The sequence below is a fragment of the Callithrix jacchus genome, chromosome 7, assembly GCF_049354715.1.
Source record: "Callithrix jacchus isolate 240 chromosome 7, calJac240_pri, whole genome shotgun sequence".
NCBI lineage: Eukaryota > Metazoa > Chordata > Mammalia > Primates > Cebidae > Callithrix > Callithrix jacchus.
Genome location: NC_133508.1, coordinates 112,671,100 through 112,695,506, shown reverse-complemented (window position 1 = coordinate 112,695,506; position 24,407 = coordinate 112,671,100). Strand labels below are relative to the sequence as shown.

Here is a 24,407-nt window from a genome sequence, read left to right as displayed (position 1 = left end):
CTGCTGAAATCATTTGACTGTTTTGGTTCCCTTCTCTGAGCCTTGGCCTGGACACTACTTCTAGGCAATTATCTGAGACAACCAGAAGGTGAACTTAGCTTGCCTCCCTTCCCTTGGGGATTACAGTCCTGTGCCCTGAAAACTGTTGTTTTTTATTTTTAATTTTGGTTTTCTAGTTATTTATAGCAGGATAACAATTCATTCTTCACAGTTAGAAGCAGAAGTTTCTACTGCTTTACTTTTAATCAATTCATACACTTTAAAAAAAACTGATCTTTTCAAAATACAAATAGGAATACATGATCTTATGAGCAAATCTATTGCATTTAGGAGAGCATCCCAAATCCTTTACAAGGCATAGAGGCCCTGCATGATCTGGTCCTGCCTTTCCTTTGTAAGTGCATCTTTTATTACTCTTTTCTCCATTCAAACCCTCAAATGATACTGGCTAAATCCTTTTATTCCTCAGACCTACAATGTATGCTCTTGTCTCTGCCTGGAATGCTTCCCCTATTTTCTCTTAGGAACCTTTTAATCATCTTTTATATATAGGCTTGAATGCCACTTACTCAGAGTGATTCTTCCCATTAAACTCTTTTTATGTTTAAAAAAAAAAGCTTTCCTTGTTATATTCTGTCATAGCATCCTGTAGATTTCCTTTACAATACTGAACCTAATTACTAGTTACATTTTCTTTGTACACTTATTTTAAATTGTTCATCTGCCTGGTAGATGAATTACAAATTTGGTAAGCTCCAAAATTGTATCTATTTTGTACATTCTTGTATTCCTAGGCTCTGGCAGATAGTAGATACTCAACAAATGTCTGTTGACTGATGATTGTGTAAACTAGGTAGTGGAGTACTGCATTGCTGCTTGTATTCCATGCTCTGCACCATTATACAGTACAGGGCACAGAATGCAAGCAACAAGCATTATTTTAGGAAAACGTACAATTAAAAGATATCTAAATATCACATCTTCTTTATTTCTATATTTTTAGTACCACAAGAAGTTTGATGTGAGGGGGGTAAAAGCAAAAGACATGTCACTTTCTGAGTGTTTTTGTGCTTATGACTATTAGTTGCTACAATCTTTTAAAACATACAGCACAGATTCATTTTGCTACTTTAAAAATAATGGCTATTGCTTTCTTAGTTATCACAAAACATTTTGATTGCAGATTTTGAAAAATGCAGAACAGTTTTCCACTTGCCTCTTGGTCTCCTTTGTTGGTTCATAATCTTCTTCCCATCCTTTTCAGTATAGATTTAAGATTTTAGCCTTGGCTCTTTGGTCTCTGCCTTTCTCATTAGAACTGTTTCTTTGGCCTTTCTTACCATTGCCCATAGATTGTCTTTCAAACATATGTTTTTAATCCTCATGTTTCCTCTGGATTTCAGACCCATGTATCCAACATCAACATGACGCATGACACTTTCATCTGGTGATCTCACCTATGTCCAGAAATATCATCAGTCTTCCAAACTCATTCCATGGCTACTGTTTCTTATGCCAGTGGCTGGCACAACCATCTGATTGGACATAGTTGTTTGGTCCAGAAACATAAATATATCATGAACTTCTCTTTCCCTTCCCTATAACTGTGGTTAAATTCTATTTAGTCTGTTTCACACTGCTAATAAAGACATATCTGAGACTGGGTAATTTACAAAAGACAGAGGTTCACTTGGACTTACAGTTCCATGTGGCTGGGAAGCCTCACAATTATGGCAGAAGGCAAGGAGGAGCAAGTCACATCTTACATGTATAGCAGCAGGCAAAGAGAGCTTGTGCAGAGAAACTCCCTTTTTAAAAACCATCAGATCTCATCAGTACCATTCACTGTTATGAGAACAGCATGGGAAAGACCTGTCCCCATGATTCAATCATCTCTCACTGGGTCCTTCCACACGTGTAGGAATTATGGGAGCTAAAAGATCAGATTGGGGTGGGGACACAGAGCCAAACCATACTATTTTGGCTCTTCCCAAATCTCATAGCTTCGCATTTCAAAACCAATCATTCCTTCCCAACAGTCCCCCAAAGTCTCAACTCATTTCAGCATTAACTCAAATGTTTCACAGTCCAGTCTCATTTGAGATAAGGCAAGTTTCTTCTGCCAAGCGCCTGTAAAATCAAAGGCACGTTAGTTACTTCCTAGATACAATGGAGGTGCAGGCATTGGATAAATACAGTCATTCCAAATGGGAGAAACTGGCCAAAACAAAGTGGTACAGACTCCATGCAAGTGCAGAATCCAGCAGGGTAGTCAAATCTTAAAGCTCCAAAATGATATCCTTGGACTCTGTGTCTCACATCCAAGTCACAATGATGCAAGAGGTGGGTTCCCATGGTCTTAGGTAGCTCTGCCTCTATGGCTTTTCAGGGTGCAGCCTTCTTCCAGTCTGCTTTCAAGGGCTGGTGTTGAGTGTCTACAGCTTTTTCAGGCACATGGTGCAAGCTGTCAGTGGACTATCATTCTGGGGTCTGGAGGATGGTGGCCCTCTTTTACAGCTCCACTACATGGTGCCCCAGCAAGGACTCTGTGGGGCTCTAATCCTACATTTCCCTTTCATGCTGCCCTAGCAGAGGTTCTTCATGAGAGCCCCACCTCTGCAGCAAATTTCTGCCTGTGTATCTAGGTATTTTCATACATCTTTGAAATCTAGGCAGAGTTCACAAGCACCAATTTTTGACTTCTGTGCACTGGCAAGCTCAACACCACATGTATGCCTCAGAGGCTTGGGGCTTGCATCCTCTATGCCACAGCCTGAGCTCTCTATTGGCCCCTTTCAGCCATGGTTAGAGCAGCTGTGACACAGGGCAACAAGTCTCTAGGCTGCACGCAGCAGGGAGACCCTGCCCAAGAAAGAACTTTTTCTTCCTAGGCCTCCAGGCCTGTGATAAGGGGGGGTCTGCCATGAAAACCTCTGTCATGCCCTGGAAGCATTTTTCCCATTGTCTTGGGGATTAACATTTGGCTCCTTGTTACTTATGCAACTCTACTCAGAAAATGTAATTTTATTTTCTATTGCATTGTCAGGCTGCAGATTTTCTGCTCTGTTTCTCTTATAAAACTGGATGCCTTTAGCAGCATCCAGGTCATATCTTGAATACTTTACTGCTTATAAATTTCTTCCACCAAATACTGTAAATCATCTCTCTCAAGTTAAAAGTTCCATAAATCTCTAGGGCAGGGACAAAATGCCCCAGTCTCTTTGCTAAAACATAGCAAGAATCACCTTTACTCCAGTTCCCAACAAGTTTCTCATTTCCATTTGAGACCACTTCAGCCTGGATGTTATTATCCATATTGCTATCAGCATTTTGGTCAAAGCCATTCAACAAATCTCTAGGAAGTCCAAACTGCCCTACATTGTCCTGCTTCTTCAGAGCACTCCAAACCTCTGCCTATTCTAACCTCTGCCTGTTACCCAGTTCCAAAGTTGCTTCCATAGTTTTTGAGTATATTTTCAGCAGTGCCCCAATCTACTGGTAACAATTTACTGTATTAGTCCATTTTCACACTACTGATAAAGATACCTAGACTGGGAAGTTTACAAAAGGAAGAGGTTTAATTGGACTTAACAGTTTCACGTGGCTGGGGAAGCCTCATGATCATAGCAGAAGATAAGGAAGAGCAAGTCATGTCTTACATGGATGGCAGCAGGCAAAGAGAACTTGTGCAACAAAACTCCCATTTTTAAAACCATCAGATCTTGTGAGTTGCATTCACTATCATGAAAACAGCACAGGAAAGACCCACCCCCATGATTCAATCATCTCCCACCAGGTCCCTCTGATAACACGTGGGAATTATGGGAGCTGCAAGGTGAGATTTGGGACACAGAGCCAAACTATAGGTGTTGAAAAACATGCACTCTCAATGAAGAGACCTTCCAAACAGGCTTTGTGTGAGCAACATGGCTGTTTATTCACCTAGGTGCAGGTGGGCTAAAGCCAAAAAGGGCATTAGGGCAATGGAATAGGAGTTTGTTTTATAGGTTTGGGTAGTTTTTTGGGAGTTGGGGGTTCTGCAGAGTAAGTTCAGTTACAGCAGTGGGGGGTAGGGGCAAGGAGTATACATGACCACAAGTTCAGTTACAATGGCAGGGTTGGGTGAGAAATATTTACATCATCATAAGAACAGTTAAGATGGCAAGGTTGGGTGAGGGGCTTGTCTGGGGAAGCTCCGCTGGGTGGTGAGGGACAATGGTGAACACAGGTGGGGGGTGGGAGACATTAGCCAAGGCAAGCAAGACTTCAGACTTTCAGGCTCCAGGCTTGCATATGGAGACCTGACAATATCAACTTAATCACTTTTACCCATCAAATGTCATTTGTGTTTATATATTTCTCCCATCCCTACTGGCATTTCCTTACCCAAGATATAATCATCTCTCACCTAGAATACTGCTCCACTTCCCTGATTGGTCTCTGTGCATCATCCTTATTTCCTTCCCATCATTCTCCACACTGCAGCCCAAATTAGTCTTCGAAAAAAAATACATTTTTTTTTCATGCTTAGTACTCTTCAATGGCTTCCCACTGATGTAACAGTAAAGATAAAAATTTTAGCCTACAAGGCCCCATATAAGGTCTTCTTAGTATTGTTCCTGCCTTTTCTTTTCCACTGTCATTTTGGTTCTTTTTCTTCTTTTCAATTATGCTAGACTTTTTTATCTGATCCTTTAATATGCATGCTTTCTCCTTCCTCATAGACTTCACACGTGCTGTTCCCTCTGCCTTGAACACTCATCCTTCTAACCTTTTGCCTAACTCCTGCCTGTCCTTCCACACCTACAGCAAGCCTTCTTTGACTCACAAAGTCAAGTTTACTTGTTTTACATGTTTATAGCACCTTATGCCTCTTTTTTTGTGACACCTCAACAATTCAACAATTTTAATTCAACAATTAATTGTGTAAATAGTTGGTTATGTCCTTCTTTTAAGGTCCACGAGATCAAGGCCTGTGTGTCTCTTCTTTCTTACTAACTCTGGTGCCTACCATAGTGTTTCTAAGAAAGTAGGTACTCTATAAATATTTTGGATTAAAAATATCTTTGAAAGGTTTGCTGGTGTATCTCTGCCTTCACAAGAGGAAATAATATGTGTGTGTGTGTGTGTGTGTGTGTGTGTGTGTGTGTGTGTGTATAAAGCCCTAGGTGTTATAACAATTCAAACTTGATCTTGACCAAGTCAGTTGTCAGTAAGAATCTGATTTAGGAAGAGGTAGTGGAAATCAAGGGCAATTAGGTAAAATATAGACATTTTGAGCACAGGATATTTTTGGAAACTGTATGAGTTTAGGTTAAATGCAAGCAGGGCAAAAGAGTAATGACTCAAGATCTAGCTCTGGAAGAAAAGAAATGGATAGAAAAATGGTGAAAAAATTAGGGTTTCTTTTTGATTGCTGGGCTCTGTTGTCCCTATGCAAAATGGGTAGCATTAGAGATTGAACATAAGGAAGACAGTAAGGCAACAGACCAGGGAAGAAAAGCAAGACTGGCCACATATTGTGGAAAGCTAGGGAGAATATAGCTTTCACTTCATGTGGACTGCCTGGGATTCTGTTCATCCCTAGCCATATGGCTGTTTGGCATAGAGGAACGGAGTATTCTCAGAATTATCAGTGATTTCTTAAAACTGTGCCATTGGACCTGGGTAATATTAGCCCAAAGATATGTTCGAAGTACTAGTGATTTAGTAAAATTCTAGACAATCATAAATAAATATATGGGATCCCAGATAATAGAAAAACTGATATCAAATCTTATAAATATTATAATACTGTAAATTCACAAATTAATTTTATTTATAACAAGGATACTAGCAAAAGTTTTCTTATGCTGGTCCTGTGGTCTGCCCAAGATTTATAGATGTAAATAGTGACTTGCAAGAGAGGAAGAAAAGGACAGAATAGCAAACTCTAAAATATGCTTGTTTATAGATATGTTAAATATTTGAATTATTAATATAGAAGCCTCCTTTATCTTTGAGAAATATATTCCAAGACCCCCAATGGATTCCTGAAATCATAGAGAGTACCAAAACTACATATACTATATTTTTTCTATATACACTCATGATAAAGTTTAATTCATAAATTAGGCACAGTTAGAGATGAACAATAACTATATAGGACAATTATAATAACATAGCATAATAAAAGTTATGTGAATGTTGTCTCTCTTCCTCAAAATATCATATTGTACTATACTCATCCTTCTTGTGATGATGTGACATAATAAAATGCCTACATGATTACATAAAACGAGGCAAAGGATGTTGGTATTGTGATGTAGCATTAGACTACTATTGACCTTCTGATGGTATGTCAGAGGGAAGACCATCTGCTTTGAGTGATCCTGGATTATTGAGCCATGGTAGTGTCCATGGCTGGATGTGAGGAGAAGATGATGATGATGGCTGAGTGTGTTGCACAGACAGTATGGAGATGCTAGACAAAAGGATGATTCACATTCTGGGCTGGAAGGAGCAGGGCAGCATGAGGTTTTATCATACTACTAAGAACAGCATAAAATTTTTAAAACTGACTTGTTTACTTCTGAAATTTTCTATTTAATATTTTTAAAACTCAGGTGATGACAGGTAACTTAAACTATAGAAAGCAAAACTTTGCATGAGAGAGAACTACTGTATGCATGTTGATACTAGAGAAGAAATTTTGGAAAGACACCTCCTGTTCATGGTCTGCCTGGTGGGGACCTCTATTGTAGGTATAGGAAAGAAATTTTACTCCAAATGCATATTTTATTTAATAAGGTGTAGCTGCCTGGTCTGCTGTGTAGAGGGGATTCTGATGTTAGTTATCGGCTCAAAGATTAGAGTGATATGATTAAAATGCTCAAAATGGGCCCAGGATGAAGTTATGGAAGCACTTGGTCACAGATTATTCCTCCTTGTTCTATATTGTGATGGAACTTATCTCCCCTGACCAAATAGTTGAAATCCATTCTTTTATTTATTCAACAAGAATATTTTATTTATTCAACAACAGCTTAGATGTGCCTGGCACTATGTTATATTCTAGACATACAAAGATTAAAAAAAGATATAGTCTTTGCACTTAAAAACAATTAGAAATAACAGTGTTATTACATTTAAGAAAATACTGTCTCTGCCTGAAAAGTATTGTAAAGTGCTGTATTTTCTTCCTGTTTTTCTCTAATCAAATTCTACTGAATAAAATCTGCTTGGTTTAATTAGATACTGAAGGTAGGCTAAAAACTGTCATTCTCAACTCATTTGGAATTCAAGATGAAAGATCTTACAAAATTTATAAATCATGGTGAATTGTCATTCAACAGAGAACACTGTTATCTATGGATGTGGGCTACACTGAACTAACAGTTGTATTTTGGCACATACTCTAAACCTCCACAGCAAAACAACAACAAAAATCATTGTGCTGGGACAGTTGTTAAAGATGGAAAAATGATTCCAGGGAAGAGAAGTCCTATTAAAAGTGTTTCTGTGCATGTAGAACAATGTCTCTTTATATATTTTCCTCTCCTTCTCCCATTAAGATTATCCCCAACCCCTGCTCCAGGCATCCTGGAGTTTATTTTTCATTGAGGATCATGGTTTTGTTCACTTTGTATTTGGTGATTGAACTCTGCTATGGGTCGATGATTGTGAAATAAAGAATCCCTCAATTTTCTCTTTTGTGGCTGTTTATTTCTTTCCCTAACTCCAGTATATCAGATAGTTGATAGTTCATGCTCTTTCAACTTGCATGCTATTTCTTCTTTTTATCTACTCTTTGGACGGAAGTATTGGTATTGTTTTGCTTCTGACCTTTAGGGGGGAAACACAATTAGGCATTCTCCAAAGGAAAGTGAAAATATGTGAAGGTTACTTAACCTTCAAATTTCTCTTGGAAGCTGGAGAATTGACTAGTACGTTGACACTAGACAAATTTGCATAGCCTACTTCATGGGCCATAGTTAGCTTTTCCTGACTCTTTGGACTTGAGACACCTCTCTTCCTCCTCAACTCTCTGAATACAATTAAATTGATACACTGAAATGAGTAGGGAATGCTGAATGCTGTTTTTTGTCGTTGTTGTTGTTTTATTAATCTATTCTGCTCTCCAGTCCTGTGGACCCAGATAAAACTCTGAAATTGACTATGCTTCTAGCATTGAAAAATGGGATACATCATTATGCCAGTAGTCCAGTTTGAATCCCCAAAGCTGCAAACTTCCACACTATATTTTGATCACTGTGTCTTTATTTTTTCCTGAAGTCTTATTATGAGTATACCCTATGCACTATCACTACCTTGAGATATGATAAAATTCTCACCGTCACTGGACTGCAAACTATTCAAGGGCAGAGACAGGGTCTCACTATTTCTTTGTGGCCCTAGTACTGCACTGTTAGCATAAAGCAGCTGCTCAAGAAATTTTGGGTGAATGAATGAAAACAATCCAAATGTGATAAGCACGATTTCCACAAACTCCCTCCCTCAAAACAAATTAAAAAAATCAGTTGTATCAGTTTCTCACCAACTGTTGAGAACTATTTTCAAGCTTGTGATTCTGTATGTGGCCATTAGATTCTATCTTCCACCCAATTTCTACGTTTTCTTTTCTCAGCTCCCCTGCCACACACCATTGTGATATAGAGGATGATACAGAAAGAGTCCGCACCTTTCTTTATTCAAAAGGCAGTTCTGAATCTGGACAAAGGAGATGATCTCCTAGAAACATGGGTTTACTTAGAATGACTTCACTTGAGATGATACCATGTGGGTCTTCCTCATTCAATAAACCTTTAGTCTTTTGTTGGGCATGGAGAGATTGGCTTTTATTTTTTTAATCACAAATGAAAAGATGCAATAGTATACATTGAAACACATCACTTGCCTTATAAATAGGCATGACAGGTAATTAATTGCATGAAGAATTCAGAAATGGCATAATCGTGGACAAAATCTATCCTTTTCTTTACCTCCCTTGTCTGCCATCCATCATCTGATGCCACAACTTCTGCAGGAAATTTGTGCTTTATGTTTCTCTCCTTTGGGACATCTTTTACAATGTAGTTAATACAAATATGGGCAAATTACCCAATTTCAGTCTGAAAGGTGTAACATATATAACATATACTCTCTCTGCAATCTATATAGTACTGAAGACATTCAGTAAGAGGATTTAAAAGTAAGGTACATTGTATCTGCATTACTGGAATAAGAACAAGTTAATTTTGAGAGCATTGAAAGGGAGGAACAGATGAAAATTGTGAGCTGAGGAATCCTGGAAAATGTATGCTTGTCTCTAGTGGCAAAAGCTACTGGACAATCAAGAGGATAAGCTCTGAAGCAACCTTGAGCCAAAGCTGCCTGGGGCATGATTCTTAAAGAGGAGCTGGGAGACTCCCGCCCTACATAATAATCAATGACCTTCTATAGTAGCAATGTGTTTTGGAAGGGATACCATTGGGTATATTTTGAGGTGCACATGTTTGCTTTATAGTTCAGGCCGTTTCCTGAAGTATCAATAATTTTACAAATAATTATTCTAAATTATTTTAAATAATACACAATTAAAATATATTTGTATTATTTTCATTTATTTGATCAAAACTCTCTAAATATTATTCTCTTTACCCACTGTTTGAACTGAAGTATTGTAGGGCCATTTTCTGGCCCTTTCTCTGTTGCCTTTCTCTCTTTTTGAGCACTCAATCTGTTCTAACAGGGTGGCACTAGAAAGAGCAAGACCCTGTCTCTTCTGAATCAATCACCTTTCTTTAAAAAAGGAGATAGATGCAAGGGGTACACGTGAAGGTTTGTTACATGGATATATTGACTAATTTTGGAGTTCGGAACTCTATTAAACTCATCACTCAATACATTCTGGGGATGTAGTTACATATACATATACCTAGTTATGTATTCTGGGTATGAAAAGATGGGCTATGTGAGAAGGACCCATGGACTTCCTACAGTGAACATAGCACACAATAGGTTGTTTCTCAAACCTCGCCTCTATCTTTTAGAGTCTCTAGTGTCTATTGTTTTCATCTTCATGTCCATGTGTACTTATTGTTAAGCTTCCATTTATAAGCTAAAACACATGGTATTTTCTGTGTTAATTCTCTTAGGATAATGGCCTCCAGTCGCAACCATGCTGCTGCAAAGGATGTGATTTCCTTCTTTATTATGGATGCATAGTTGAATCAATCGCCTTTTATTTTCATCCACCTATTTTATTTTCATGTAGCGCCATCTTTCAGATCTTTTCTGCTCTATAAGGAAAGGCGTTAACATTCGCCAAGTACATATTAGGTGACAGTACCTATGTAGTGAATATTTCTTATTTTTTTAAATTATACTTTGAGTTCTGGGTTACATGAGCAGAACATGCAGATTTGTTACATAGGTATACTCATACCATGGTGGATTGCTGCACCCATCAACCCATGATCTACATTAGGTATTTCTCCTGAGGCTAAACCTCCCCTACTCCCCAAACCCTGACAGACCTGGGTGTGTGATGTTCCCCTCCCTGTGTCCATGTGTTCTCTTGTTCACTTCCACTTATGAGTGAACATAAGTGGCTTTTTTATGGCTGCATAGTATTCCATGGTATGTTGTGCCACATTTTCTTTATCTAGTCTATCATTGATGGGCATTTGGGTTGGTTCCATGTCTTTGCTACTGTGAATAGTGCTGCAATAAACATATATGTACATGTGTCTTTATAGTAGAATGATTTATATTCTTTTGGGCATATACTCAGTAATGGGATTGCTGGGTCAAATGATAATTCTGGTTCTAGATCCTTGGATGAACTAATTTGCACTTCCACTAACAGTGTTAAAACGTTCCTATTTTTCCACATCCTCTCCAGCATCTGTTGTTTCCTGACTTTTTAATGATCCCCATTCTAACTGGCATGAGATGATATCTCATTGTGGTTTTGATTTACGTTTCTCTAATGACCAGTGATGATGAGCCTTTTTTCATATATTTGTTGGCTGCATAAATGTCTTCTTTGAGAAGTGGCTGTTCATGTCCTTTGCCCATATTTGTTGGTGGTGTTTGTTTTTTTCTTGTAAGTTTGTTTAAGTTTCTTGTAGATTCTGGATATTAGCCCTTTGTCAGATGGATAGACTGCAAAAAATTTTCTCCCATTCTGTAGGTTGTCTGTTCACTCTTATGATAGTTTCTTTTGCTGTACAGAAGCTCTTTAGTTTAATTAGATCCCTTTTGTCAATTTTAGTTTTTGTTGCCATTGCTTTTGGTGTTTTAGTCATGAAGTCTTTGCCCATGCCTATGTCCTGAATGGCATTGCCTAGATTTTCTTTTAGGGTTTTTATGGTTTTACTTCTTTATTCCATCCTGAATTAATTTGTATACAAAGTGTAAGGAAGGGACCCAGTTTCAGCTTTCTGCAATATGGCTAGCCAGTTTTCCCAACACCATTTATTAAATAGGGAATCCTTTCCTCTTTGTTTGTTTTAGTCAGATTTGTCAAAGATCAGATGGTTGTAGATATGTGGTGTCATTTCTGAGGCCTCTATTCAGTTCCATGGATCTATGTATCTGTTTTGGTACTGGTACCATGCTGTTTTGGTTACGGTAGACTGGAAGTATAGTTTGAAGTCAGGCAGCATGATGCCTCCAGCTTTGTTCCTTTTGCTTAGAATTGTCTTGGCTCTATGGGCTCTTTTTTGAATCCATATGAAATTTAAAGTAGTTTTTCCTAATTCTGTGAAGAAAGCCAATGGTAGCTTGATAGGGATAGCATTGGATCTATAAATTACTTTAGGCAGTATGACCATTTTCACAATATTGATTCTTCCTATCCATGAGCATGGAATGTTTTTCTATTTGTTTGTGTTCTCTCTTATTTCCTTGAGCAGCGGTTTGTAGTTCTCCTTGAAGAGGTCCTTCACATCCCTTGTAAGTTGTATTCCTAGGTATTTTACTCTCTTTGTAGCAATTGTGAATGGGAGTTCACTCATTATTTGGCTCTCTGTTTTTCTATTATTGGTATATAGGAATGCTTGTGATTTTTGTACATTGATTTTGTATCTTGAGACTTTGCTGAAGTTGCTTATCATCTTAAAGGAATTTTAGGCTGAGATGATGGGGTTTCTAAATATACAATTATGTCACCTGCAAACAGACAATCTGACTTTCTCTCTTCTTGTTTGAATACGCTTTATTTCTTTTTCTTGCCTGACTGCCCTGGCCTGAACTTCCAACACTATGTTGAATAGGGGTGGTGAGAGAGGGCATCCTTGTCTTGTGCCAGTTTTTAAAGGGAATGCTTCCTGCTTTTGCCCTTTCAGTATGATACTGGCTGTGGGTTTGTCCTAAATAGCTCCTATTTTGAAATACATTCCATCAATACCTAGTTTATTGAGAGTTTTTATCATGAAGGGCTGTTGAATTTTATCAAAGGCCTTTTCTGCATCTATTGGGATAATCATGTGGTTTTTGTCATTGGTTCGTTTATGTGATAGATTACGTTTATAGATTTGTGGATGTTGAACCAGCCTTGCATTCCAGGAATGAAGCTGACTTGATTATGGTGGATAAACATTTTGATGCACTGCTGGGTTCATTTTGCCAGTATTTTATTGAGGATTTTCATCAGGGATATTGACCTTAAATTTTCTTTTTTGTTTTGTCTCTGCCAGATTTTGGTATCAGGATGATACTGGCCTCATAAAATGAGTTAGAGAGGAGTCCCTCTTTTTCTATTGTTTGAAATAGTTTCAGAAGGAATGGTACTAGCTCCTCTTTGTACTTCTGGTAGAATTCAGCTGTGAATCCATCTGGTCTTGGGATTTTTTTGGTTGGTAGGGTATTAATTACTCCCTCAATTTCAGAACTTGTTATATGTCTACTCAGGAATTCAACTTCTTCCTGCTTTAGTCTTGGGAGGGTGTATGTGTCCAGGAATTTATTCATTTCTTCTAGATTTTCTAGTTTATTTGTGAAGAGGTGTTTCTAGCATTATCTGATGCTAGTTTCTATTTCTGTGGAATCAGTGGTGATATGCCCTTTATCATTTTTTATTGTGTCCATTTATTTCTTCTCTCTTTTCTTCTTTATTAGTCTGGCTAGTGGTCTATCTATTTTGTTAATCTTTTCAAAAAACCAGCTCTTGTATTCATTGATTTTTTTGAAGGGTTTATCATGTCATTATCTCCTTCAGTTCTGCTCTGATCTTATTTATGTCTTGTCTTTTGCTAACTTTTGAATTTTTTTTCCTCTTGCTTCTCTAGTTTTATAAATTGTGATGTTAGGGTGTCTATTTTAGATCTTTCCTGCTTTCTCCTGTGGGGATTTAGTGGTGTAAATTTCCCTTTAAACACTGCTTTGGTTGTGTTCCAGAGATTCTGGTATGTTGTGTCTTTGCTCTCATCTGTTTCAAAGAACTTATTTATTTTGTTATATACCCAGTAGTCATTCAGAAGCAGGTTGTTCAGTTTCCATGCAGTTGTACAATTTTCAGTGAGTTTCTTAATCATGAGTTCTAATTTGATTGCACTGTGGCCTGAGAGACTGTTATGATTCCTGTTCATTTGCATATGCTGAGGAGTGTTTTACTTTCGATTATATGATCAATTTTAGAATAAGTGTGATGTGGTGATGAGAAGAATGTATATTCTGTTGATTTGGAATGGAGAGTTCTGCAGATGTGTGTTAGGTCTGCTTGGTCTAGAGTTGAGTTCAAGTTCTGAATATCTTTGTACTTTTCCATCTTGGTTATCTGTCTAATATTGACAGTGGGGTGTTAAAATCTCCCACTATTATTATTTGGGAGTCTACGTCTCTTTGTAGCATTCTCAGAACTTGCTTTATGAGTCTGTATGCTCGTGTATTGTGTGCATATGTATTTAGGATAGTTAGCTCCTCTTGTTGCATTGATCCCTTTACCGTTACATAATCCCCTTCTTTGTCTCTTTTGGTCTTTGTTGATTTAAAGTCTGTTTTATCAGAGACTAGGATTGCAAACCCTGTGTTTTTTTTTTCCTTTCAATTTTCCTGATAAATCTTCCTCCATCCTTTTATTTTGAGCCTATGTGTGTCTTTGCACATGAGATGTGTCTCCTGAATACAACACACTGATGGGTCTTGACTCTTTATTGAATTTGCCAGTCTGTCTCATTTAATTGGGGCATTTAGCCCATTTACATTTAAGGTTAATTTTGTTTTTTGTAAATTTGTTTCTGTCATTATGATGCCAACTGGTTATTTTCCCTGTTAGTTGATGCAGTTTCTTCATATTGTCAATGGTCTTTACAATTCGGTGTGTTTTTGCCATGGCTGGTACAGGTTTTTCCTTTCCATATTTAGTGCTTCCTTCAGGAACTCTTGTAAGGCAGGCCTGGTGGTGACAAAAATCTCTCAGAATTTGCTTGTCTGTAAAGGATTTTATTTTTCCTTTGCTTATAGAGCTTAGTTTTCCTGGATATGAAATTCTGGGTTGAAAATTATTTTCTTTAAGAATGTTGAATATTGGCTCCCATCTCTTCTGGCTTATAGGGTTTCTGCTGAGAGATCTGCTGTTAATCTGATGGGCTTCCCTTTGTGTACAACCTGACCTTTCTCTCTGGCTGCCCTTAACATTTTTTCCTTCATTTCAACCTTGCTGAATGTGACAATTATGTGTCTTGGGGTTGCTCATCTCAAGGAGTGTCTTAGTGGTGTTCTTTGTATTTCCTCAATTTGAATGTTGGCCTGTCTTGCTAGGTTGGGAAGTTCTCCTGGATAATATCCTGAAGAGTGTTTTCCAACTTGGTTCCATTCTCCCTGTCACTTTCAGGTACACCAATTAAACATAGGTTTGGACTTTTCACATAGTCCCATATTTCTTGGAGGCGTTGTTTGTTCCTTTTCATTTCTTTTTTCTAATCTTATCTTCATGCTTTATTAAGTTGATCTTCACTCTCTGATATCCTTTCTTCCATTTGATCAATTTGTCTATTGATACTTGTGTATGCTTCACAAAGTTCTCTTGCTGTGTTTTTTAGCTCCATTGGGTCACTTATATTCTTCTCTAAATGGGTTATTCTAGTTATCAATTCCTCTAATCTTTTTTCAAGGTTCTTAGCTTCTTTGCATTGGGTTAGAACCTACTCCTTCAGCTCATAGGAGTTTTTTATTAATTACCTTTTAAAGCCTACTTCTGTCAGTTGTCAAACTCATTCTCCATCTAGTTTTGTTCCCTTGCTGGCAAAGAGTTGTGATCCTTTGCAGGAGAAGAGGTGTTCTGGTTTTTGGAATCTTCAGCCTTTTTGCATTGGTTTTTCCTCATCTTCTGGGATTTATCTATCTTTGGTCTTTGACGTTGGTGATCTTCAGATGGGGTTTTTGTGTGGACATCTTTTTTGTTGATGTTGATGCTCTTCCTTTCTGTTTGTTAGTTTTTCTTCTAACAGTCAGCCTTCTCTGCTGCAGGTCTGCTGGAGGTCCACTCTAGACTCTGTTTGCCTGGGTATCACCAGCAGAGGCTATAGAACAGCAAAGATTTCTGCCTGTTACTTCCTCTGGAAGCTTAATCACAGAAGGGAACTCCCCAGATGCCAGCTGGAGCTCTCCTGTATGAGATATCTCCCAGTCAGGAGGCACAATGATCAGGGACCCACTTGAGGAGGCAGTCTGTCCCTTAGCAGAGCTTGGGCACTGTGCTGGGACATCCACTGCTCTCTTCAGAGCTGGCAGGCAGGAACATTTAAGTCTGCTGAAGCTGAGCCCACAGCCACCCTTTTCCCCATGTGCTCTGTCCCAGGGAGATGAGAGTTTAATCTATAAACCCCTTACTGGGGCTGCTACCTCTCTAGAAAGGAGGAATCTAGAGAGAGGCAGTCTGGCTATAGTGGCTTTGCTGAACTGTGGTAGGCTCCACTTAGTTCAGATTTCCCATTGGCTTTGTTTACATTCCGAGGGGAAAACTGCCTACTCAAGACTGCCTACTCAATGGCAGATGCCCCTCCCCCAACCAAGGTAGGGCATCCCAATTCAACTTCAAACTGCTGTGCTGGCAGGGAGAATTTCAAGCCAGTGTATCTTAGCTTAATGGGCTCTGTGGGGGTGGGATCTGCTGAGCTAGACCACTTGGCTCCCTGGCTTGAGCCCCCTTTCCAGGGGAGTGAACAGTTCTGTCTCACTGGTGTTCCAGGTGCCACTGGAGTATGACAAAAAAACTCTCGGAGCTAGCTTGATGTCTGCCCAAACAGCCACCCAGTTTTGTGCTTGAAACCTAGGGCCCTGCTGATGTAGGCATCTGAAGGAATCTCCTGGTTTCTGGGTTGCAAATACTGTGGTAAAATCATAGTATCTGGGCCACAATGCACAGTTCTTCATGGCACAGTCCCTCACAGCTTACATGTTTAGGGGAGGGAGTTCCCTAACCCCTTTTGTTTCCTGGGTGATGTAACGCCTCACCCTGCTTTGGCTCACCCTCCCTGGGCTGCACCCACTTCTAACCAGTCCCAATAAGATGAGCTGGTTACCTCAGTTGTAAATGCAGAAATCACCTGCCTTCTGTGTTGATCTCACTGTGAGCAGCAGACTGGAGCTATTCCTATTCAGCCATCTTGCCAGCCACCTCCTGTAGTGAACATTTCAAATGTCCTCTATTTCTTACAACAACCCTTTAGAGCTTCATCCCATTTTAAAGAGGAGGAGACAGACTCAGTATCCTTCTTTGCCCCAAAACCTAGGGAGTGAGAGGCAGTATTGGGGCAGGTGTCTTGGACTCCCCTGTGGCTACACGGAAAACAGAACATTATCTCATCTGTCCAAAATGTATTTTTTCAGACTATGAGTTTCCAAAGCTTTTAAACTTCAAAACACACACACTATATCTAATTACCAAAATGTTGTGTTCAACTTCCTCTACCCTGTGACCGTTCTATAGCTTTATGATTTTATAGACCTTGACCATCTTAACTATCATCTTTCTTCTCTCTGCATCAGCTGCTTCACGTGTGGATCACATTTTTTGGCTCCTTCTCTGTTGCTTTTCTCTGGGCCATCTCTAACTCCACTACATTTTTCTTGCAGTTTTGTGTGCCAGAATTGCAAAACAGGTTACTGATGCATGGGATAATGAGTTTTGTTTTGTTTCCAGTGCCCAATCATGATGCTCAGAATACTGTTACTTTTTGGACTCAGTAGCAACTTTTTTTTTTTTTTTAGAACACAGAAGGGTACAGGCGATACTCAGCAACCTCATGTCCACTTCAAACCTCAGTGCTGCAGTATATATGTTTACAAGGGTATTTATCTAGTTGGAGAGCAGCTGAGGCCTTCTTATCTAGTTGGAGAGCAGCTGAGACCTTCTTATCTAGTTGGAGAGCAGCTGAGGCCTTCTATATGGCAGTCAAATATATCCATTCTTCTCCCATCCCACTTCTCTAGCCCCAGCTCACACCACTCAGCCCCTTGCCCAGTGTCCTCCAGCCACACGTTGCCCTTGTTTCAGTTCCTCATAGCTGCCAAGCTCCTTCCCACCATAGGATCTTTGCACATGCTTGCCCTTTGCTGAAGCTGCCAATCATCATGTGATCTCTTACTCATCCTTTAAATTCCGGATTAAATGCTTCAGACCTTGTACTTATTCTTCACAGCACCTATCGTGTCACATTTTTAAGCAAATAATGATTGATATGTTTATTTGCTTAAGACCTACCATCCTGATGCATTATAAACAACTTGAGGACGGAGATTCTCTTGTTCACCTATGTAGTCCCAGTGCCCAGCATAGTATTTGATATCCAGTTACAGGTCAGTAAATGTTTCCTAAATGAGGGAATAAATTAAAGGAAGGAAATAATAAGCCTCTGGACACGGTTGTACTCTTACCCTGGTTCCATTTCTTGCCCTCAGTAGTGAGTTTATAATCAGCTTCTTTCTCAGATGATGCAGACTTGGCATCAGCTCTGTCTTGGGCTTCCAGACTTCAGGGCTCTATAGCAAAAGCCAGTGAGTAGAATGAAGGTGGAAGCCAGAACAGATTAGGAAATGAAGCCAGCTTCAGAGGCTTACCTTACAAGAGCAGTTGCCTTGTCCATTGCAGTATAAAAGGCATGCCAAGATCAGGCATAGTTTGGACAGACAGCAGCGATCACAAAGAATCCAATTTGTCAGGCAGGGCACAGAAGTGGCAGTCCTTTCCATGAGAAGTTGCTGGAAATTCAGATAAATGGCAGCATCATGGCTGTGAGCCTTCTCTATATTTACAGACATAGTTAAGTCATAGAGTTGGAGTTCTAAGAGTAGGATTCAGTCTTCAGCGTTGGCAGAAGTGAGGTAGGACCTCAGGCCAAAGCCAAGCAGGTGGGCTCAGGAAAGGGGAATGGAGCCCTGGGAAAAGCAACTCAGGCAAAAGCCCAGATTCTCACTCTGATGAACCCAACACAGAGGGTGAGGGCAAGCTGCTGACAGTGACAAGAATGCTAGAGTAATTCAAATGTTAAATGAGTGCAGAGACTCATCCTTGGCACCTGAAACCCAAAGAGTGAATAGAAGTTAAAGTCATTCTTTAAAAGGCACCACCTTTGGGTTTGATTCTTCAAAATTGTACCTACTAGTTATGTATTCTGGGTACTAAAAAATGGGCTTTGTTAGAAGGATCCATACACTTCCATTTAAAAACAATTATTTTTAATTAAAATAATTTTTATTACTCTAAGCAGGTTTTATAAAATTACAGATTCAGGGGTATATATGCAGGTTTGTTATGTGAGTTTATTGCATAATGCTGGGGTTCGGACATCTATGGAACCCATCACCCAAATAGTGAACATAGTACTCAATATGTTGTTTTTCAACCCTTGTATCCATATCCTTTCCTCTCCTTTCTTAGAGTCCTCAGTGTCTATTGTTTTCATCTTTATGTCCATGTGTTCACTTTGTTTAGCTCCCACTTGTAAGTGAGAAAATGCAGTGCTTAATTTTCTGTTTCTGTGCTGATACACTTTGGATAATGGCCTCTGGCTTCACCCATGTTGCTGCAAAGGACATGATTTCATTCTTAACAGCTGCATAGTATTCCATGGTTGTATATGTACCACATTTTCTTTATCTATTCTACTGTTGTTGAACACTTAGGTTGATTCAGTAACTTTTGTATTATGAAGAGTTCTGTAATAAACATGAGTGTATGTGTCTTTTTTATAAAATGATCTGTAGATTGCTTATAAAAGCAATTTTACATGATTTACAGAAAGTCAAAACATTGAAGTTAAATTTAACTAAATGAAGCAACATATTTTAATCACCACTGATATAATCTTTATTATATTTCCTTCCAGATATACAATTTTTGTACCATAATGAGATTTTGCTTTTAGGTGCTTTTTGTTACCTGCTTTTTTTCTGTTAAGAGTTTCCATCTTTCCAATGTAACAAATGTTAAAATTAGCTAATATTCATTCTATATTCAGATTGCCCCAATTGTCTTCTTTCACTGTCTTTACAGCATTCCTTCTGAATCAGGATCTAATCCAGGGCCAGACCTTGCATCCAGTGGTTATGCTCCTGAAGTCTCTTTTGATTAGCACATTCCCTTTTTCCTCTGATACTGACCCGTTGCCATGCAGAATATCTCACTTTCTGGATTTGTTTAGTTTCTTTTCAGTAATGTCATTTAGTTTATGTATCTTTTTTATTGCCTATGTGTAGGTTAGATTAAATCTAAATCATTGGTGGTGGTTCCTCTTGAATATTTTGAGCCAGAATATGTCCTAGCTAGGTATGCTGTATAAACTCTGTTGCCTCAATCAGGAGAAACATCTAGTTGATCCATCATTAGTGATGCTATGCTTGATTATGGGTCTAGGGTCTTGCTTCTTTTTAGTAAGATCTCAGGCTGACACAATAGGAACATGACTCTCACATCAATGAGTTCCACTCATTGTTACCCCCTCCTCTACCACTATCTCCTACCAGTCCTCATTCCCCTGAACATACCTTCCAAGCAAGAAAGACAAAAGGGAATAAAGTATAGTAAAAGGCCCAGCAATAAAACTGGAGAGTTTAAGTCTTTTGGCTCTTAGTCTGAAACTTCATTCTAAATTTACTATACTTGATTTAAGCAGGCAGGGGGCATGTCCACATTAGATTTCAGTCTTCCCAGCTGTTGTCAGGATCAAAATAGCATGGCTTTGGTATCTTATGCAGACACCACAAGGCGTTCTCCCAAACAACTTTTGAAAAAGACATAAGCTGATACAGAAAGCAGGTTCAACCATCATGTAAACTGACCACACCAAAATATGAACTTTGCTTTTTTTTGACTGAATATGCAAAATTGAGAAAGAGGAGTCACAACTATACTGTATGGAATTTAGCCTGGGAGATGAAGACCACCAGATCCTGCTTTCTTTCTTTGCTTTGTTTGTTCCTTAACCAATTACATGGTACAACCTTGGTCAAATATTTTCACCATCTTAGTTTCAGTTTTCATATCTGTAAAATGGAGTATATGACACAGTATACAGTTGTCATGAGGATTTAACTACATCTGTGAAGCACCTACGTTATAGTAACTCCCAGTTCCCTTCTCCTCTCATTGGCAGGGACTGAGATTACTGATATGCTTCCCACCGTGCCCATCACTGGTTCCAAATGAGACTCAGTCTGCAGGTGGCATTTACTAGTATATATAGTAGAGAAAGCTGGAGAAAATTGGAGTAGAGGGATGGAGGCAGAGGCTGACCACCATTATTATATAAGCTAAAATTTTATTAGAAGTGTATGATAAAAAATGTGCTATGACATATAACCTTTTAAGATAACCATAGACCTCAAATTTTGTTGTTGTTGTTTTTAAATGTATTTGGGACATTAAAGGCAAATTCAGTCATTTAGGGCCCAGGACCAGGAATAAAGTTGTCTGTATTGGATCTTGACATCTTATTATACCTCTCAGGCACCAATACTTGCTCATACACACTATTTTAACAAAACCAGTGAGAGATGTTCATTTTATGATATTTTAGGCACTACATTTAGCTTTTCAAATGGTAAGTCTGAAACCTATATGCCCCTAATCATGCTTACAGTCCTGATGAATGTGGGCCACCATTGCTAGTTTTAAAGGTATGTGTTTGGTGGTGAGGAATATCCACACCTCCAATTAACATTTGGAATGTAAATAACATTACAAACATTGTGAATAGTCTTTATTTTTCTGATACATTTGATATTATTGAAGGCTAGTAGTTGTATTGATTACAAATGGACTCTGGGGCACACAGACTTAAGTTTGAATTCCAGGTTCCCCACTTACTAGCAGTGTGACTTTAAACAAAGTTTAGCCCCAGAAGTTCACCTTGCCTCTGGGAATCTTGGCTTTTCATTTTTAGAAAAGAACTGATTATTGTAACTACTGCAGGGCTTATTGTGAATATTAAATGAGAGATAGCATAAATGAAACATGGCACCTGGTGCATAGTAAGTATTCAAAAGTTGGTTGCTATTTTAATTATCATTATTATTTTTCCCAAGGGAACACAATTTACAAGTGTTTCTTTTCCCTGGAATCTTTATTCCAACTCTGATTCTCAATGATTTACTACTGTTAGTCCAATTGATGAGAAATCAGTGGGGAGACCAAGCATTGTAATTTCTGCCCATGAGGTCTATAGAGGGAATTCTTTTCAATAGCTCTAATTAATGAGTTGGCAAGTCTGATAAAACACCAGAGAATGGGGAGAGAATGGGGTGTTCATAGAAAGTGTTAGTGTTTTTGTTTAACGTATGTGACACTTGAAGCATTAGGATGCTGTCATTGTTCATTACGGCACGTGCCACCTCCCCACTCCCCAAAATTACCATAATTTGTACCTTCCAAATTGAATAGAGTCATTCATAGTTATCACATGGGAGCTTCTGTTAAAGCTAAAGGCCACACATAATGTGATTAAAATGGGACTGCTGAATTCAAAATATATCTCTTTTCCCTAGTCTACACTGACTATTCTGCATGTAATAAAGGGTATTTAATGCATATTAAGTTTTTCATAACTAATGTGTCTTCTGAAGTTTAAGCAGGTACAGAAAGTGAAAGTAAACATAATGCCTCATTTCTTGGTAATGCATGTTTCAAGTCTGTACATATCACCTACATTGTACAAGCCACAGATGCAAATGGAAGAATTAACAGCTTTATTTTACCATCCCCAAATCTCTTAACTCCAGTACCTTTATGAATTTTTTTTTGGTAACCTCTTAAGAATAAATGCTCATTATTGGTGGCTTTGTGCATAAAGAATTAATTCAACCAGTCCAACTGCCCTTATGTTATTCTGTGTGTTACTCTAAATACTAAGATTTTTTTGGATAGGGAGAGATGTGTATAGAGCCTCAGAGTCATCACTCCCTACAAATGTTTTTTTTTTTTTTTGCCTTTTCTGCTTTTTCCTAGAAGAACCAGCAGGCACCCCCTCTGAGGAAGAGGACTTTGGTAAGTCATAATCTGAGTATTAAGTGCTAAGAATCTTTCATGACAGTCTATCTATTGAGAGATATGTGATTCTTTTAAAATCTAGGAATACCTAAATATTTGGTTGATAAAGAATAATTGCTGACTGAAGCTCTTTTGGATCCTTCTTTCAACTGTCTGGTTTCTCTTTCCTGAAAGGGTTCCCTCTTTTTGGAGTTGTAAATGAATTTCCCAGGAAAAACATCATGCAGCTACTGATGTTTTGTTACCCCAGCTCACCCCACACATCTTGTCTTCTTTCCCTCCTTTCAGCTCAGTTTGTGACTTTCACATATGTGAGTCTTGTTCGAATCTCTTTCCAATAAAGACCTTCACTCTCCAGCTTTCATGACACCCTGAGTGCATTATTCAGTCTTCTTTTTCTGACAGCCAGCTCTCTCCTTAGCCCCATAGAGTTGAGCCTTGCTACTCAAAGTGTGTTCTGTAGACCAGCAGCACGAGTAGGACCTAGGAGTTAGAAATGCAGCATCTCGAGTCCCACCCCAGACTTACTGAATCAGAGTTTGTACCTTCAGAAGATTCTCAGGTGATTCATATGCAAATAAACATTTCAGCAGCACTGGCTTTAAGAATTTCTCTTCCTTTGTGTAATCTCATTGCCCCTGAGATATACAAATAAGTACTTTTATGTTGTGACTTCCAACATTAATTCGATACCCAATCCTCAATTAAAAATATTATTATATATGTAGTGAGAATGTTAAAAGTCTATTCTATTGGCAATTTTAAAATATGCAATACATTATTATTAACTGTGATCACCATAGAGAGGTGATGGATATGTCAATCAGCTTAACTTAATCTTTCTACAATGTACACATAGAGCAAAACATCACACTGTACCTTATAAAGATACACAATTATTATTTTCGATTAAATAAATAAATGTAAGAAAATATGATCATACATGTACTTCCCTGCCTCTGTTCTCAAAACCCATTTATTGGCTCATATATTTTAATTTTACCTACTTAGATGCTGCTGTTTGTTCTCAGTATTTTACGGTTTCAAAATTCCTTCATATAGATTTTGTTATTTAATCATATGTGATCCTATAAGTTAATGTAATCTTTTGTAGAGGCTGTTTTATAAATTTCCATTTGTAATTTTCTAATCTTAGTGATTGATATAAAAAGGTAAAAAATGCATCAGCAGATTTGTTTTCTTACTTTAAAACGAAGTAGAAATCAAGTCTTTTTGTGCCATTGGAAATCTGAATTACTCTGCTTCAAAATGTATCATGGGTCAAAATAATGTTTTTTTGCTCAGTATGATCTGAGTTATGTTTTTATTCATATACTTCGTCTTCTCACTTAGAATAAAGTAATTAGGCCTAAAATAAAACCCTAATCTTTCTGACAAGGTTTTTGAGATAAATGAGCCAATGAGGAAAAAACACTCCACTTCTGATATAAAGTAGCCTAAGAAGTACCACTGAATGCTGCTTCTGCTTGGATGGACAGAAGTAAAAGAAAGAGAAAAGTTCAACGTAGGATATTGTAATATGCCACTTCCATTCTCCCAGAGAAGGCAGTAATGGGATAACTCTGCTGAGTCATGCCCCAGGAGGAATTGTTAGTTTTGCAGCCACTAAAAGTGCATCTCAGCAGAGGGAAACATTCTCAGATCCTAAGATCTGAGGTGAACTCTGTAATCAGGGGTGAGTGGGTAAACAGGCCTGGCATTTCGATTGGGTGGATGATGCCATTTTTGTCTTTTCTTTTTGGTTCATTCACTTCACATTTATACTTCTTTTTAAGAGCCTGGTGTTAAAGCTTAACTGGCCGGGAGCGGTGGCTCAAGCCTGTAATCCCAGCACTTTGGGGAGGCGGGTGGATCATGAGGTCAACAGATCGAGACCATCCTGGTCAACATGGTGAAACCCCGTCTCTACTAAAAA

The 24,407-nt window shown here is 38.5% G+C and overlaps 1 protein-coding gene across 18 annotated transcripts in view; it reads left to right on the top strand.

Annotated features, from left to right (window-relative positions):
- The window catches only part of SLC44A5 (solute carrier family 44 member 5), a 466,490-nt gene that overhangs the window by 245,696 nt on the left and 196,387 nt on the right, over positions 1–24,407 (top strand). For 6 of the 18 annotated variants that reach the window (XM_078332262.1, XM_035251898.3, XM_078332254.1 and 3 more), the window contains one exon: positions 22,430–22,468. The exons of 9 other annotated variants lie outside the window; for them this stretch is intronic. Coding sequence is in view for 8 of the 9 variants with exons in the window: in XM_035251898.3 (XP_035107789.1) it covers positions 22,430–22,468 (39 nt within the window). In the remaining variant the exon portion in view is untranslated. The remainder of the gene's footprint in view (positions 1–22,429; positions 22,469–24,407) is intronic. 3 more of the 18 variants (XM_054236428.2, XM_035251901.3, XM_078332256.1) reach the window with 1 other exon arrangement.